Consider the following 12,659-nt stretch of genomic DNA (forward strand, 5'->3'; position numbering starts at 1 on the left):
GATATAAGGATCCTGTAAGACAGAATAATGAAAGTTTATTGTCAAAAATTAGCAATGGCCACAAAAAAACCCCTCCATTATGAATGTCTCAGTGTAGCACGACCCTGAATCTGTGTTTTGTAATAGATTTCTTTGCGAGTTGCACTGAGTCAAAGTAAAACTTGTCATAAATCTAGTGGAGAAACTATATTAACTAGACTGAAAAGGGCCTGTGTCAGAATGACGAGATGACTTTGTTTTGCTAGCATTAATTTAGGTTTAATAATTTAAGCTCACATCACTCTACACTCATACTGAAAGTACAGGAGCTCAGCCTTCAGTTGATTTATTGGGGTGGTGTTTTATGTTTGTGGCTTCCATCAATATCCATCAGGACCTTTTGAGGTCTAAGCCACTTGCTCGTAATACAGCAGTTCAAAGACAGCACGGACCTATAAGTAACACACTCTCCTGTTTCAGCAGCGGCAGCCAGTAGTTGTCAGGGTTTTCCCTCAAACCCTAAATCACGATTTACGGGGAGACCACAAACACGGAATCGTGCAGAGCACAGTCATCTAGTCTTCTCTCCTCTGGTGCTGTTTAGTTTCAAAGTCTGTAGTATAGCATAATTCAGCAGCCCATAATCTGGATTGTCTGTAACTCAGGTCTGTGTCTGGAGCCTGATCCTTAGCGCAGCATGGGGGTCATGAAATGAGGGGAGTGGGAATCAGATTTCCCGCTTGTCTACAGGAGAGGTGAAGAAAAACATACTTCCATCATTTCAAGAAGCCTTCTCCCCTGAGCTCCACCCCCACCCTTCTAGGCTCACACATACACACACTTGTACACCTCCAACTCAACTTCCTGCTGTCTCGCCGTGTGCACTTTAGACATGGGGTTGGAGAGTGGGGAAAAAGCAGAGGCGGTCATGGTATGTATTGGGGGGCTGGGGTAATTTTGATGCTTTCAATAGACGTCATCCTTTAAGACCACCATGTAGCCACCAAGCCTGTGTGCACATGCGCCACACAACACCATGTTTACTGTTACCTTAAGGCACTGTGAGGCTTTCTCAAAAAATGCCATTTAGTTAATGTTGGAATTTGTATGCAGTAAACATGACTGTACTCACTAATAATAGAAGATATACAGTCATTGGTGATATGTAGATTAATAATCTAAAATTGACAAAAAGCCCCAAGCAGAGGTAGGTCATGAAACTAACATCAATTTTAAGGAAGGTAAAATTGATGTTTAAAAACCCCCCAAAACCCACTAATGTAATGTTTGTATTTTACTTTATGATTTGCATCCTGTGAAGGCACAGATTCATGCTCACTCATTCGCTAACAGCTATACACAGATTTCCTGGATACGCTGGCTCGTGTGCCAGCACCTTGCTGAAATAAAATGCCATTCGGCTTTCCCTTCAGAGCTCCTGAAGAAAAGCATTTACAAGCTCATTAAAGCCGCTCATGTTTAAGTGCTGCAGTATGTGGAATTAAGGAATGTGTGCTGTCCTTTTCAGCTACTCAATGCCATCCAGCTGTTTGGTGCCAACCTAGATGACTACCTCCACTTGTTGCTGCCTCCCATTGTCAAGCTCTTTGATGCCCCTGATGTGCCCCTGCAGGCGCGCAAGTAAGCGCTACACCCGTAGTTTTAGTGAGGAATCTAGTGTGATAATAAAAGTCATTCTCACTTAATTTTGCAAATAAAAATGTATTTAGCATCAATCTGATGTCACCACAGAAATGGGAAATTAAAATTAGACCATCACTGTGGTTAAAAGAGGGGGAAAAAGAACAAAGCTAAACATTTTTATGTGTATGTTTTTTTATTAAAGAATCCATCTGGCAGCGATGTCAGATTTTTCACATGACTTCTTGGCTATCGGAGCAGGCTGTGTCTCTAAGTCCTACAAACATTTCAGTAAAGCTGAGCGTCCTTTGTTTTTCCTCTGTGGCTCAGGGTTGCCTTGGAGACACTGGACCGACTGACAGAGTCCCTGGACTTCACAGACTACGCTTCACGCATTATCCACCCGATCGTTCGGACACTTGACACCACTCCAGAGCTGCGTTCCACTTCCATGGACACCCTGTCCTCGCTCGTATTCCAGTTGGGCAAGAAGGTAACCAGAGCTGTCCCCCGGGCTGTCTTTTAGCTGTAGATACTATTAACTGTACTTTTCCAGTCTTCCTACTGTTGGCTTCACATGCACTGCCCCCCCCCCCCCCTCCCCCCCCCCCCCCCCCTCTAGTTTTATTACTTCCTGCCAGACTGCTGATGTCATTGACCATTACGCAGCATGGGGTGGTGTTTACAGGAGCGGATGAGGTCACATTTACCCCTGCCTGTCCTCTCAAGCCTTCCCCTCCCTTATCCCTCAAACCCCGTGTCGTTAATGTGTAGGGGAAGCTTTTGATCTGAGGTTCATGGAGGTTAGAAACAAGTGCAGGACACCCAGTTATTTACTTTATGGTGAAGGGAAAGCGGTCTCCAGACACACATACACCCTTATGTTTATCCTTCCTCTCTCCTCTTATTTTCAGTACCAGATCTTCATCCCCATGGTGAATAAAGTGATGTTAAAGCACAGGATCAACCACCAGCGTTACGACATACTCATATGTCGGATTGTCAAGGTATGGCTCGCCAGTAAATCCAGATTATTACTACACATTTTTCACACGTCTCGTAGATTATCTGTGAGCTGCCAGTCTTTTATTTCATAACGTCACATGGCACAAGGTGACCTCACATGGTCTGGCAATAAATTACATAAGTATAAATAAACATTTCATATTCAGTGCACCATAAGCAAGTCATTACCATGTCTTGTTTATCAACAGTCCCTCAGGAAGGAAATGCACTTCTACTTTCATAAAACGTGTTTTGGGACTCGGCTCAACAGTTTGAATGTGTGTGGCCTGCATGTGTGTGGCCTGCATGTGTTTGTTTATGTTTGTTTTTGTGCCTATCAGGGCTATACTCTGGCAGAGGAGGAAGAAGACCCTCTAATTTTCCAGCATCGCCAGCTTCGTGGTAACCAAGGTGACGCTTTGGTCAGCGGACCAGTAGAGGCGGGGCCTATGAAGAAGCTCCACGTCAGCACTACTGCACTCCAGAAGGTTGGAAGGAACAGTTGGCATTTTTTTCCCCCCATGATTAAAGACACGCACACGTCCAATGTTTATATCGGTGGCAGTGTGGCAGGTGTTTCATTTGTGTACAGCAAGCAGTGCTGAAAGCCGTAGTTCAATTGTGGTGAGGATGTATGAGTCAACAAACTGGTGATAAATTAATGGAACAACGTCGTCATATGAGCAGAACACCACAATCAGTGCGTATATTTGACTGCAGAAAACAAAGGATTACCCGCTGATTTGATGATAGTTTACAGAGTGGTGTCAGACTGGCCTGTGGACCGATAAATTACACAGCGCTGTTCACTACCATCATCAAGATAATAATAAAAAAAATCTCACAGCTTACATTATAGTCAGATTATCCCATACACATTACATGTGAAAACTTTGCGTCCACATATTTGTTCTGAAATTGATGATTTCTGACACTGGAAAGGCTTGGGGAGCTGCCAGGAAGGTGTCCAAAGATGATTGGCTGGAGTGGCTGAGGCGCTTGAGTGTTGTCCTGCTCAAAGAGTCATCCTCCCCAGCTCTGCGCTCGTGCTGGTCACTGGCTCAGACCTACATCCCTCTTGCCAGGTAAATGCAAACATAATTCCTTATGAAGAATGTACATAAAATCTTAAGCTCTGTCACTACTGCCAAAAGATTCTCAGTTATCAGTAGTGCAAAACTGGTCAAACTTGACAATGTCAAAGGTGACTGTATGTAGCTGTATGAAAAGCAGAGTTACTAAAATGCTAAAAAAAAAAAAAGCTGTGTAAAAGCACAAACACCTGTTTATTCTGTGATCATTTTTACAACTTTTAGAATGATCTCGCTACTGCAAAATACTTGAATATTTTAATGTTGTTTTAATGGCAATATGTTGTTTTTGTTGACCCCAGAGACTTGTTCAATGCAGCTTTCCTCTCATGTTGGTCTGAGCTGAGTGAGGACCAGCAGGATGAGCTGATCCGCAGCATTGAGTTAGCGCTCACATCTCAAGACATTGCTGAAGTCACACAGACTTTGCTCAACTTGGCAGAGTTCATGGAGCACAGCGATAAGGTTAGCAGTGACCTGATAACCTAATTAAACTAATAGCTGTGCTATTGTTTAGACATACATGGTTTAGGGTCCTTGCAGATGTGAACTGACTCTCAAACAGCATTTTCAAAATTAAATTCTAATCCTCAAAATTTTTATATTAGCCAGAGTATTTATTTCTACATCAATCAGGTTTTGCCTCGTTAAAGATTGTAATAAAAATGTCTCTCAAAAATCAAAGTAGGTTTAATGTTTTTAACTCTCGCTCAAATAATTAGTCGTATTCTTAATTTGATTTTAAATGTTTATAGTGTCAGTGTATATCGGTCTAAATTGCGAAGTATAAATGGAAATTCATCTGTTTTAAATTAATCCACAACACATAGTGTGAAAAATAAATGCTTTTGCAGTCCCACTGCACATGTGTTTATGATGTTGAGATAATATTCTTCTCACAGCCTTTTAGAACTTAATTTTCATTGTGAAAATAATACAGATATTTTATTTGATTCGCTTAATTATTTCTGCCATCAACATCACAAAATTTAATTAGCTTTTTATCAGTTTATGTCTCTTCCAGAAAAGACAAGAACTACAGCAGATATAGATGTGGAGACATGATACTCATTTGCTGTTATTTTTTCATCTACTTATTTGCACAGTCACATGCAGCATTATATTAACAGTAAGAAAAAGATTAACTCCAGAAACACGGAAATGTGTTAACCTTTTGATAAAATAGGAACTTTAGACTTTGCATAATAATAATGATGCTGTTACATTAAGGACTGTGAATGTTGTGGTTGGGCTGTGATTTCAGTTTCAATATGCTCCTCGGCAACGAGCCCACCGTCGAAGAATGATGGTATTCTTCATAGTTGGATAATCAGAGCCAGTGGAATGATTGTCATTTAGAGTTATTTATTATATACAATTTCCTTTTCCAGGGCCCTCTGCCCCTCAGAGACGATAACGGCATTGTGCTGCTCGGTGAGAGAGCTGCCAAATGCCGTGCCTATGCCAAGGCACTGCATTACAAAGAGCTGGAGTTTCAGAAGGGACCAACCCCCCTTATCCTGGAGTCTCTTATCAGGTAGGAGGTGTGAAAAAGCTCAGAAGTGAATGTGTTATTTTTATGAATAACAGCCACAGCTTACCTGAATAGGGTAATTAAAAAAGCATGTCATGGTCCACTTAACTTTTTTGTTTGTGTAATTTAACAGGTCCTCAGCCCAGTTACTGCAGTGTAGGTTATCGCTTAGAACAAACATTACACCACCCCCGAGGAGTCAGTTTTTCAATCTAATAAATAAAGAAAAAATATATTAAGCATATCCTCCTCTCCCACAAGCCTTTGATATCTTCTGTCAACTTTTCCATCCCCTTTTCTCATCTTTCTTTATTTCTACGCCTTTGGCATTGCATGGAAAAATCTGTTTTGCAGGCATCTAATTGGAAGCTTGCCTCCTTTTCATCTGTGAGTGTCTGGACTTGTGTTTCTCTGGGGCCTGTTTTCAATTTCTCAGAAGCCTTGATCATGATGAATGATGGAAGCCGGCACTCTGGTGTTTTCAATATCCCCATCTGGTTCTCACCTCTCCAGGATTTCCCATAAAAGATCTAGACGCTAGTGTGCAGAAAGCACTGCGAAAACCTCTTTTTACTGAGTCGCGGCTGTATTAGGGGAAAAATATGTTTCATATCTGATGCACACTTTTTGATGACAAGGAGTTTTGTCATAGCCGTTTCGGTGCCTGAGTCATTGTGTTTGTAAGTGACATTGGAACTGATCATTTCATTCTTTCATATGGATATTCAGTTAAAATAGTTAGTTTATGGTAATACATCTGTGACCGCTACAAATGATGTGTGAGGGATTTTTAGAAAATCCACAGAATTAATTTGTGGTTTGACTATGTTCTTAGTAGGCACAGAAGTATCGAATATAGCCAGGAAACTTGTCACATTTTCCCCTTTATTCCTAACAGGAGAGGAATGCTGCTAATTTAGCAATTTGCATTTATTTGTAGAAGTCTATCATGCAGTGTTAATATATGTGAATCATGTGATAGTCTTTGGTTCGGATTTGTTAATATTATGTATTAAAAAATATTGAATTTGTCATTATTTGGTAGAATGGGGTAAAAGAAAGCTGTGTATCTTGGAGGTAAGTGCTTAATAAGTGCTAATACATATACATTTGGTTGATCTGTCATAGTTGTAACAGTAGAGGCCAGGCATTGTTGCATCTAAACCATGTGTTGGTCATTTTTCTGTAGCCTTAGTGTTATGGGTACCATGGAAATGCTTGGAAATTGAGTCTTGAATAAAACGTAGCATGTTGTTGAGATGCACAAAAGACTGCACGATGTTGGGTATAATATCATCTTATGCTACCCAGCCAGTGTGGCTTTTGTTTGTTAATACCAGCTGCAGTAGCTTAGCTTAGCTGGGTTTGTTTTTACCTTGTGAGTCTGCGTGCGTATCGTGTATCTTATAGGGGGCACAACCATGACACTGGTTTAGAGTACTTTGACAGGTGTTTATACGGTATGTTTGTCTGTCCGGATCTCTGTAGAGAGATTGTGTCAGCATAATAGTTAGAGTTTACAAATACATTTGGGCTGACTCTTGAGCAATAAGTACTCATGTAACAATGAAGTAATTCTTAAATAATTGTCATATTGTAGATGGTACTGCATTACATTCCTGAGTCAGGAATATTGACAGGGATAATGCATTTGATCCCCCTGCAAGATGGTCTAGTTTTTTTTTTTCTTCCACTGGGAAGTTTTGATGGATTAGGATAAAGAGATGTCGTCATCATCTCAAGTTGGTAACTTTTAATCTACCTGTCTTGTCTCTCCCTGCGCTTTCACCCTCTTGGGTTCTGGTCCAACCAAGGCGATAGTAATAAAAGTATGGAGTATAATGCACAACCCCAATTCCAGAATGTTGGGATGCTATGTAAAGTCTCACGAAAACAGAATGCTGTAAATTGCAAATCTCACAAACCCTTCTTTTATTTGTAATGGAACATAGAAAACATATCAAATCCTTTGAGACATTTTACTGTTTGATTAAAAATCTTAGCTTGTTTTTAATTTGATAAACATGTCTCAAAGTTGTGATGGGAGCAACAACAGGCTGGAAAAGTAAGAGTTACTAGAGCAAAAGAGCTGGGGGAATATTTTGCAGCTAATGAGTTTAATTGGTAACAGGTCAGTAGCATGAATCTTGGAGAGGCAAAGTTCCTCAGAATTAAAGATGGGCAGAGGTTTAACAATCTGCAAAAAACAAACAGTTTCTACGAATTATAGAACAATTTGAGATTTGTCTTCCTTGATGTGAAATTGTAAAGACCAATCTCATCATTTCCAGTAGAAATGATCCAGAGAACATGGAGAAAACTGTGCACAAGGGACAAAACTGAAAATCAATATTCTGTGATGGAAATCACTGTATGGCCCAGAAATCATTCTCTGTGATCACAGTTCACCTCATCCACAAATGCAGGTTAAAGCTGCAATAATGAAGAAAAGAAACCATATGTGAACATGATCCAGAAACTATGTCTGCTCTGGGTCAAAGCTCATTTAGAATTCAAAAGCCTGCATCTCTGATGATATGGGAGCGCAATAATGTTTAGGAAACTGGCAACTTGCACATTTGGAAAGGCAAATCAACACTGAGAGGTGCATACAGGATTTAGAGCAACATATGCTCCCATCCAGACAACAGATTTGTCAGGGAAGACCTTATATATATATTTCAGCAAGACAATGCTGAACCACATACAGGAGATCCTACAATAGTATGACTTCATAGTTGAAGTCCAAGTGCTGAACTGGCCTGACTGCAGTCCACACCTTTCACCAATTACAAACAGTTTGGAGCGTCATGATATTTAAAAAAAATCCCCCAAAGAAGATCCAGGACCGTTGAGCAGCTTGAGTCCTATATCAGACATGAGTGAGACTACATGTCTCGCCTAAGAGTCCATAAACTTGACTGGTTAAAAGAAAAGGGATTTTACACAGTGGTAAACATAGCTGTGCCCAAATTTTTGAGACGTTTTACTGCCATCACATTCAAAAGATGAAAACACAGCTTTTCCAAAGGTAGTATTTATTGCACAATCCCTATATTTCAATTGAGAAGTACACAATGAAATGCCTGTAGTTCTACCTTAATATAAAATCTGCATTTCAGGTAAAAAAAAAAAAAAAAAAAAAATAGAGTGAAATCTTGCTGAAGGAGCTGTCTTCACTAAATATTAAACAACACTTTTGGCAGACCTGTCACTGAAGTTTAAATCCCCTAGGAAAATAGAAAAAAAATCTATTTATTGAAGCAACTTTCTTAAATAGAACGTGCTAAACATTAGAATTCCTCCAAGAGCAACAATGTTTATGTCAATAGTAATTGGCCTCTTATTGTGGTATAGTTCACCACTGTTTGAGGTTATCTTTTGTGGTGGAGCCACATGCTTAAACACATTCTAACCCTTAAAATAGATAGACCTTGTTTGTTTTAAGCGACCTTTATTCTAGTATGGCCATTTCATTTGAAGGGAAAAGATAAATGTCCAGGTTTAATTAGATGTTTACCCTGACGAATATTTCACCTTGTTAAAGGAATCTGTCATGCCATTGTTGTGATTCTGAGTAATCACAAGACTGAGCCTGTGTAGGCCGTGCTAGCTCTCAGTCGGTGTAATCTAAAAAAATCTTTGTTATCCTAACCAAATGATGTTATTGTTGTCATGGTAACAAAGCTAAAGGCATTTAACTAAATGGAGCTTGGGTGTGTGGTTGTGTAGTCTTCTTTCATCTGTTTGGGTTAGGTGGCACGGGACCTCTGGCTGGGATGTCAGAAGTCAGAGGTCGGTGGCTCAAGGCAAATATGTAGCCATTATTGGACACAAGTGGACATAAGACCATGACTCGTTCCGAGACTTTTTCAAGTTTGTCAGAATACCTATGCTGTTTGTTGAGTGAAGGAATGAATAGGCTGACATGGAATTCTATGTTTAAAAAATATTTTTTATTTTCTACCACATAAAAGAACATAATTACAGAACTGTACACATTTTACAAATCACACATTTCCATCATGAAGGTTTATTGTTTGAAGTGAATGAAGAAAAAGAAATGGAGCATCATTGATAGGACCGATCCCTCGCAACAGCTCACAAAGAAATGGTAGTCTGGCAGTCTTTAAAGATTTATAGATGAATTAGAAGTTTCCAATGGTCCTTGCTTGTTATAACTGAAAATACATCCCAAGTGCATTCAAGACAAATGACTGAAAGAATAAAATTCCAGTTACCCACAGGGGAGAGTGTTGAAAAGGCATCTAGGAAAGCTTTTAAAAAATAAAATATCTTATATCTGATAAATACACACAATTAACTACAATTTACAATCAAAACACAAGAAAAACATTACACATTCATCTGACTGAAATCGAGCCAAACCATTACAAACAACCTTATCACTTCGTTCGCAGTCCAGAAAAAGCCACAGTTTGGTAGAACAGTTAAACGGGTATTATTGAGAGCTCTCTTTATTCATGCGTATGATCTTGATCCAGAAAAAACAGCCGAAACACTTATGACTAAAAATTAACTGGTCGGACCTTCATCTCCACCTTCTTGAGGGAGTAGGTGGGTCCATGCCAGCTGTACCAAGTGATCCCATCTTGGTTCTTATCTTGGCTCTTTATGTGGTTACCGTAGCGATAAAAAACACCGTTCAAATTTGAGTCAGTGCAGCAGTTGTACCAGTACCCACCTGGAAGTAAGAATTGGATTAATGGCAGCACATAACAGCCTTTCTTATCTGCTGTAGACGACTGGATTGGTTTTGTAAGATTTTCTCATACGTCTTACCTTTGCGCCGGGCTGCACAGTCGTCCAAACATTTGTCATTGTCTTTGTTCATGGTGCTGAAGTTGGTGTTGTTGTGGTACCGCAGAGAGTCTCCAGCATTTCCACTGTAGTTGGCAAGGAAGAGCTTGTAGCTGTTGAGCTCATTACTGACTGTGAAAAAGCCATACTCGGCATAGCGTTTTTCTCCTTCCCAGTCCTGCATTGGAAAACATATAACACGATTTAGAGAATGACAGTTACAGAAACAGAATATTTGCCTTTGTGGTCTGCCTAATGTCTTTTCGAATCAGTTTGATTTATTGCTAGTTCAAGTATGGTGTAAAGTGATTGTTATGCCCTCTTGCTTTTAGCCATGAAGTGGCTTTTACATGGTTTATGTATTCTTGCTCTCCTGCGTAATGGTCCCGACACTTACCTCCATATCAATCCTAAGTGAACTTGGCTGCCTTGTTAGGCGGAAGATGTTGTCATTGCCCAGCCAGAAGTCTCCACGGATGGATCCAAATCCTTGTTTGTACTGCTTCCAGTCACGGTTAAAGGATGTGAGGCCAACACTTCGCCTCTGAATCACAGTCCAGCCACCTCCATTTGTCTCCATATCACAGAAGAGCTGGGAAAAAACAAAGCCTGTAATTTAGTTGGCTTTTCAAAAAGCTGAAAAAAGCCTCTGATAACCCCCCCCCCCCCCCCCCCCACCCCCCAAAAAAAAAAGAAAAAGAAAAGACAACCCACATGCAAGAGTGCTGAAACTTACAGTGAATTCAGGTGTTCCCAGAAACTCATCTTTAGGCAGCTTGTACTCGCCAGAGATCTTGTAGTTCTTGCTGTAGAGTGACGCACAGTCATATATGGCTTCTGGAAAAAGGAATATCCCAAGTTATGCTAAAACCATATGCAGATCCATGAGCTTTCATAGTTTTTAAAACATATGATACCTATAAATTACAGTTTTCAGGGTATCTGAGGAATTGGACAGAGAAAAAAAGAGACTTTTCTTTTTCGCCCCAAAAGAAAAATAGATCAAAGAAGAATGAGACATGCACAGCATGCTGAGAGTTTTCCATAGCTGCACCTTTTACTCCTGTCCCAGTATAGTGATGCCTTTAAGATTACGGTGGAGCAAAGAAGCCAAAACTTAAAGATATGGAAACCTTCCACTCCTAATCACTGCAGCCCTTCCTGTTCTGTTCTCTTGTTTCTGATTTACTTTACAAAGGTCTGTGTGTTCTCTCTGCCAATGACATGAATGCGGTCCCTTTAGACCACACAGTAAAACGTGAAATAATAAACGACGTAATGCCTGGTTAACTGCTCCGCGGCAGCCAGTGCTGATTAGTGGTGTGTTGAAGTCGAATTGAACGGTGGATATGATGTGGCTTTGATGGAGCTCATTACTGACAACCCTGCAGATGGGATTGCGCAGCTCTAAATGATTGGTTTTTAGTACTGTGGGGCAGCTCTAGAGAAGTGCGGCACTGTAATTTCCCTCACGACTAATTCACAGCAGGTGTCTCAGATCCTGAAAGGCTGATTATAGTGTTTTGCAGCAAAAATAAATACATGATGATAATGTGTGCAGAATAGTTTATAGTGAAGTGACTTTGTTTTGTCTACTTTTGAATATGAACACCCTTCCCAATAAAAAGAAGCTTTTATGATATATTAAAATGATACTAAACTATTCAAAACCAAACTTATACTGTCTGGAAATGTTGAGAGGTGAAAGGTGTCTGTTTAAAATTTGGTGTTTGAAACAAGAAATAAGAGCAAGAATGAGCGTTTTCATAGCATCTGTTTTAGGGTATAGAGACAGTATGGTCAAACTCTCCAGATGATGGAGTGTTAATACTCACCTGATGAAGTCTTAGGAGCAGACTGTGCGGTTTGCAGCTGCATGATCTCCACACGGTTGTTGATCTCAGAGTACTTGCTCTCTGCCTCTGTGACTCGGACGTCTTGCTGTCGGCTCTGCTGGTCCAGATCTAGTATTTGCTTCACAAGTTTCTTCATGTCTGTCTCCTGCTTGCGACTCAGCTCCTCAAAGAGGCTGGTGAGATTGGCCACTTGAACTTTGAGAGAGCGTACCTCGTCGCAGCACTGACCCTTGGAAGGCTTTGGAAGCGCCTGTCTCTTCCTGAGATTTTGAGCCCATGTCTCTGCAAGCAAGAGCAGCGCAACCTCTAAAACAACTATACTCAAATTGATTTTTGCCATTTTTTAAAAGTCAAAGTTCTGGATCTTCTCGCAGCCTCTGGGTGTTTTGATTGGTTGCTGCTAAAAAGGAATCTCTCTCTGTAGATGGTTCTTTCTTGGAATACGAAAAAGATGCAAGCTCACTGCAGCTATCTGAAGTTTTGTCCAGTTGAGTTGGAGCTCTCCTTTGACCACTTGCTCACTCAGGCTGTCGTGTTACCTCAGTGAAGCCCTCCTCTGCTTGAGCATCTTAAATATTGTATGGGTCCTCCCCCTCTCCCCCCTTCCACTGACCCTCTCCAACCTTCAGGGTGGAGGACCTTTCACGTTCCTCCTCCCCCCTGCACCCTTCTACTTCACCCCTCATCTTACTTTCACTCATACTGGGGAAGCTTTGCCACATTTTTACTTGC

The 12,659-nt window shown here is 40.6% G+C and overlaps 2 protein-coding genes across 5 annotated transcripts in view; one reads left to right on the plus strand and one right to left on the minus strand.

Annotated features, from left to right (window-relative positions):
• Positions 1-12,659, plus strand: part of mtor (mechanistic target of rapamycin kinase) — a 75,508-nt gene that overhangs the window by 18,306 nt on the left and 44,543 nt on the right. For all 4 annotated transcript variants that reach the window (XM_087834225.1, XM_087834227.1, XM_087834228.1 and 1 more), the window contains 7 exons: positions 1,508-1,620; positions 1,951-2,113; positions 2,535-2,627; positions 2,967-3,113; positions 3,568-3,710; positions 4,019-4,181; positions 5,108-5,253. In XM_087834225.1, coding sequence (XP_087690351.1) covers positions 1,508-1,620; positions 1,951-2,113; positions 2,535-2,627; positions 2,967-3,113; positions 3,568-3,710; positions 4,019-4,181; positions 5,108-5,253 — 968 coding nt within the window. The remainder of the gene's footprint in view (positions 1-1,507; positions 1,621-1,950; positions 2,114-2,534; positions 2,628-2,966; positions 3,114-3,567; positions 3,711-4,018; positions 4,182-5,107; positions 5,254-12,659) is intronic.
• On the minus strand, positions 9,185-12,487 carry angptl7 (angiopoietin like 7). The gene is made up of 5 exons (XM_006785302.3): positions 11,907-12,487; positions 10,808-10,908; positions 10,469-10,663; positions 10,054-10,249; positions 9,185-9,955 (listed from the first exon to the last, which is right to left on the minus strand). The coding sequence occupies exons 1-5, from the start codon at positions 12,265-12,267 to the stop codon at positions 9,780-9,782; spliced, it is 1,029 nt and encodes a 342-aa protein (XP_006785365.1). The 5' UTR covers positions 12,268-12,487; the 3' UTR covers positions 9,185-9,779.

Source organism: Neolamprologus brichardi, chromosome 20 (assembly GCF_056152115.1).
Source record: "Neolamprologus brichardi isolate AB-2024 chromosome 20, ASM5615211v1, whole genome shotgun sequence".
Classification (NCBI taxonomy): domain Eukaryota; kingdom Metazoa; phylum Chordata; class Actinopteri; order Cichliformes; family Cichlidae; genus Neolamprologus; species Neolamprologus brichardi.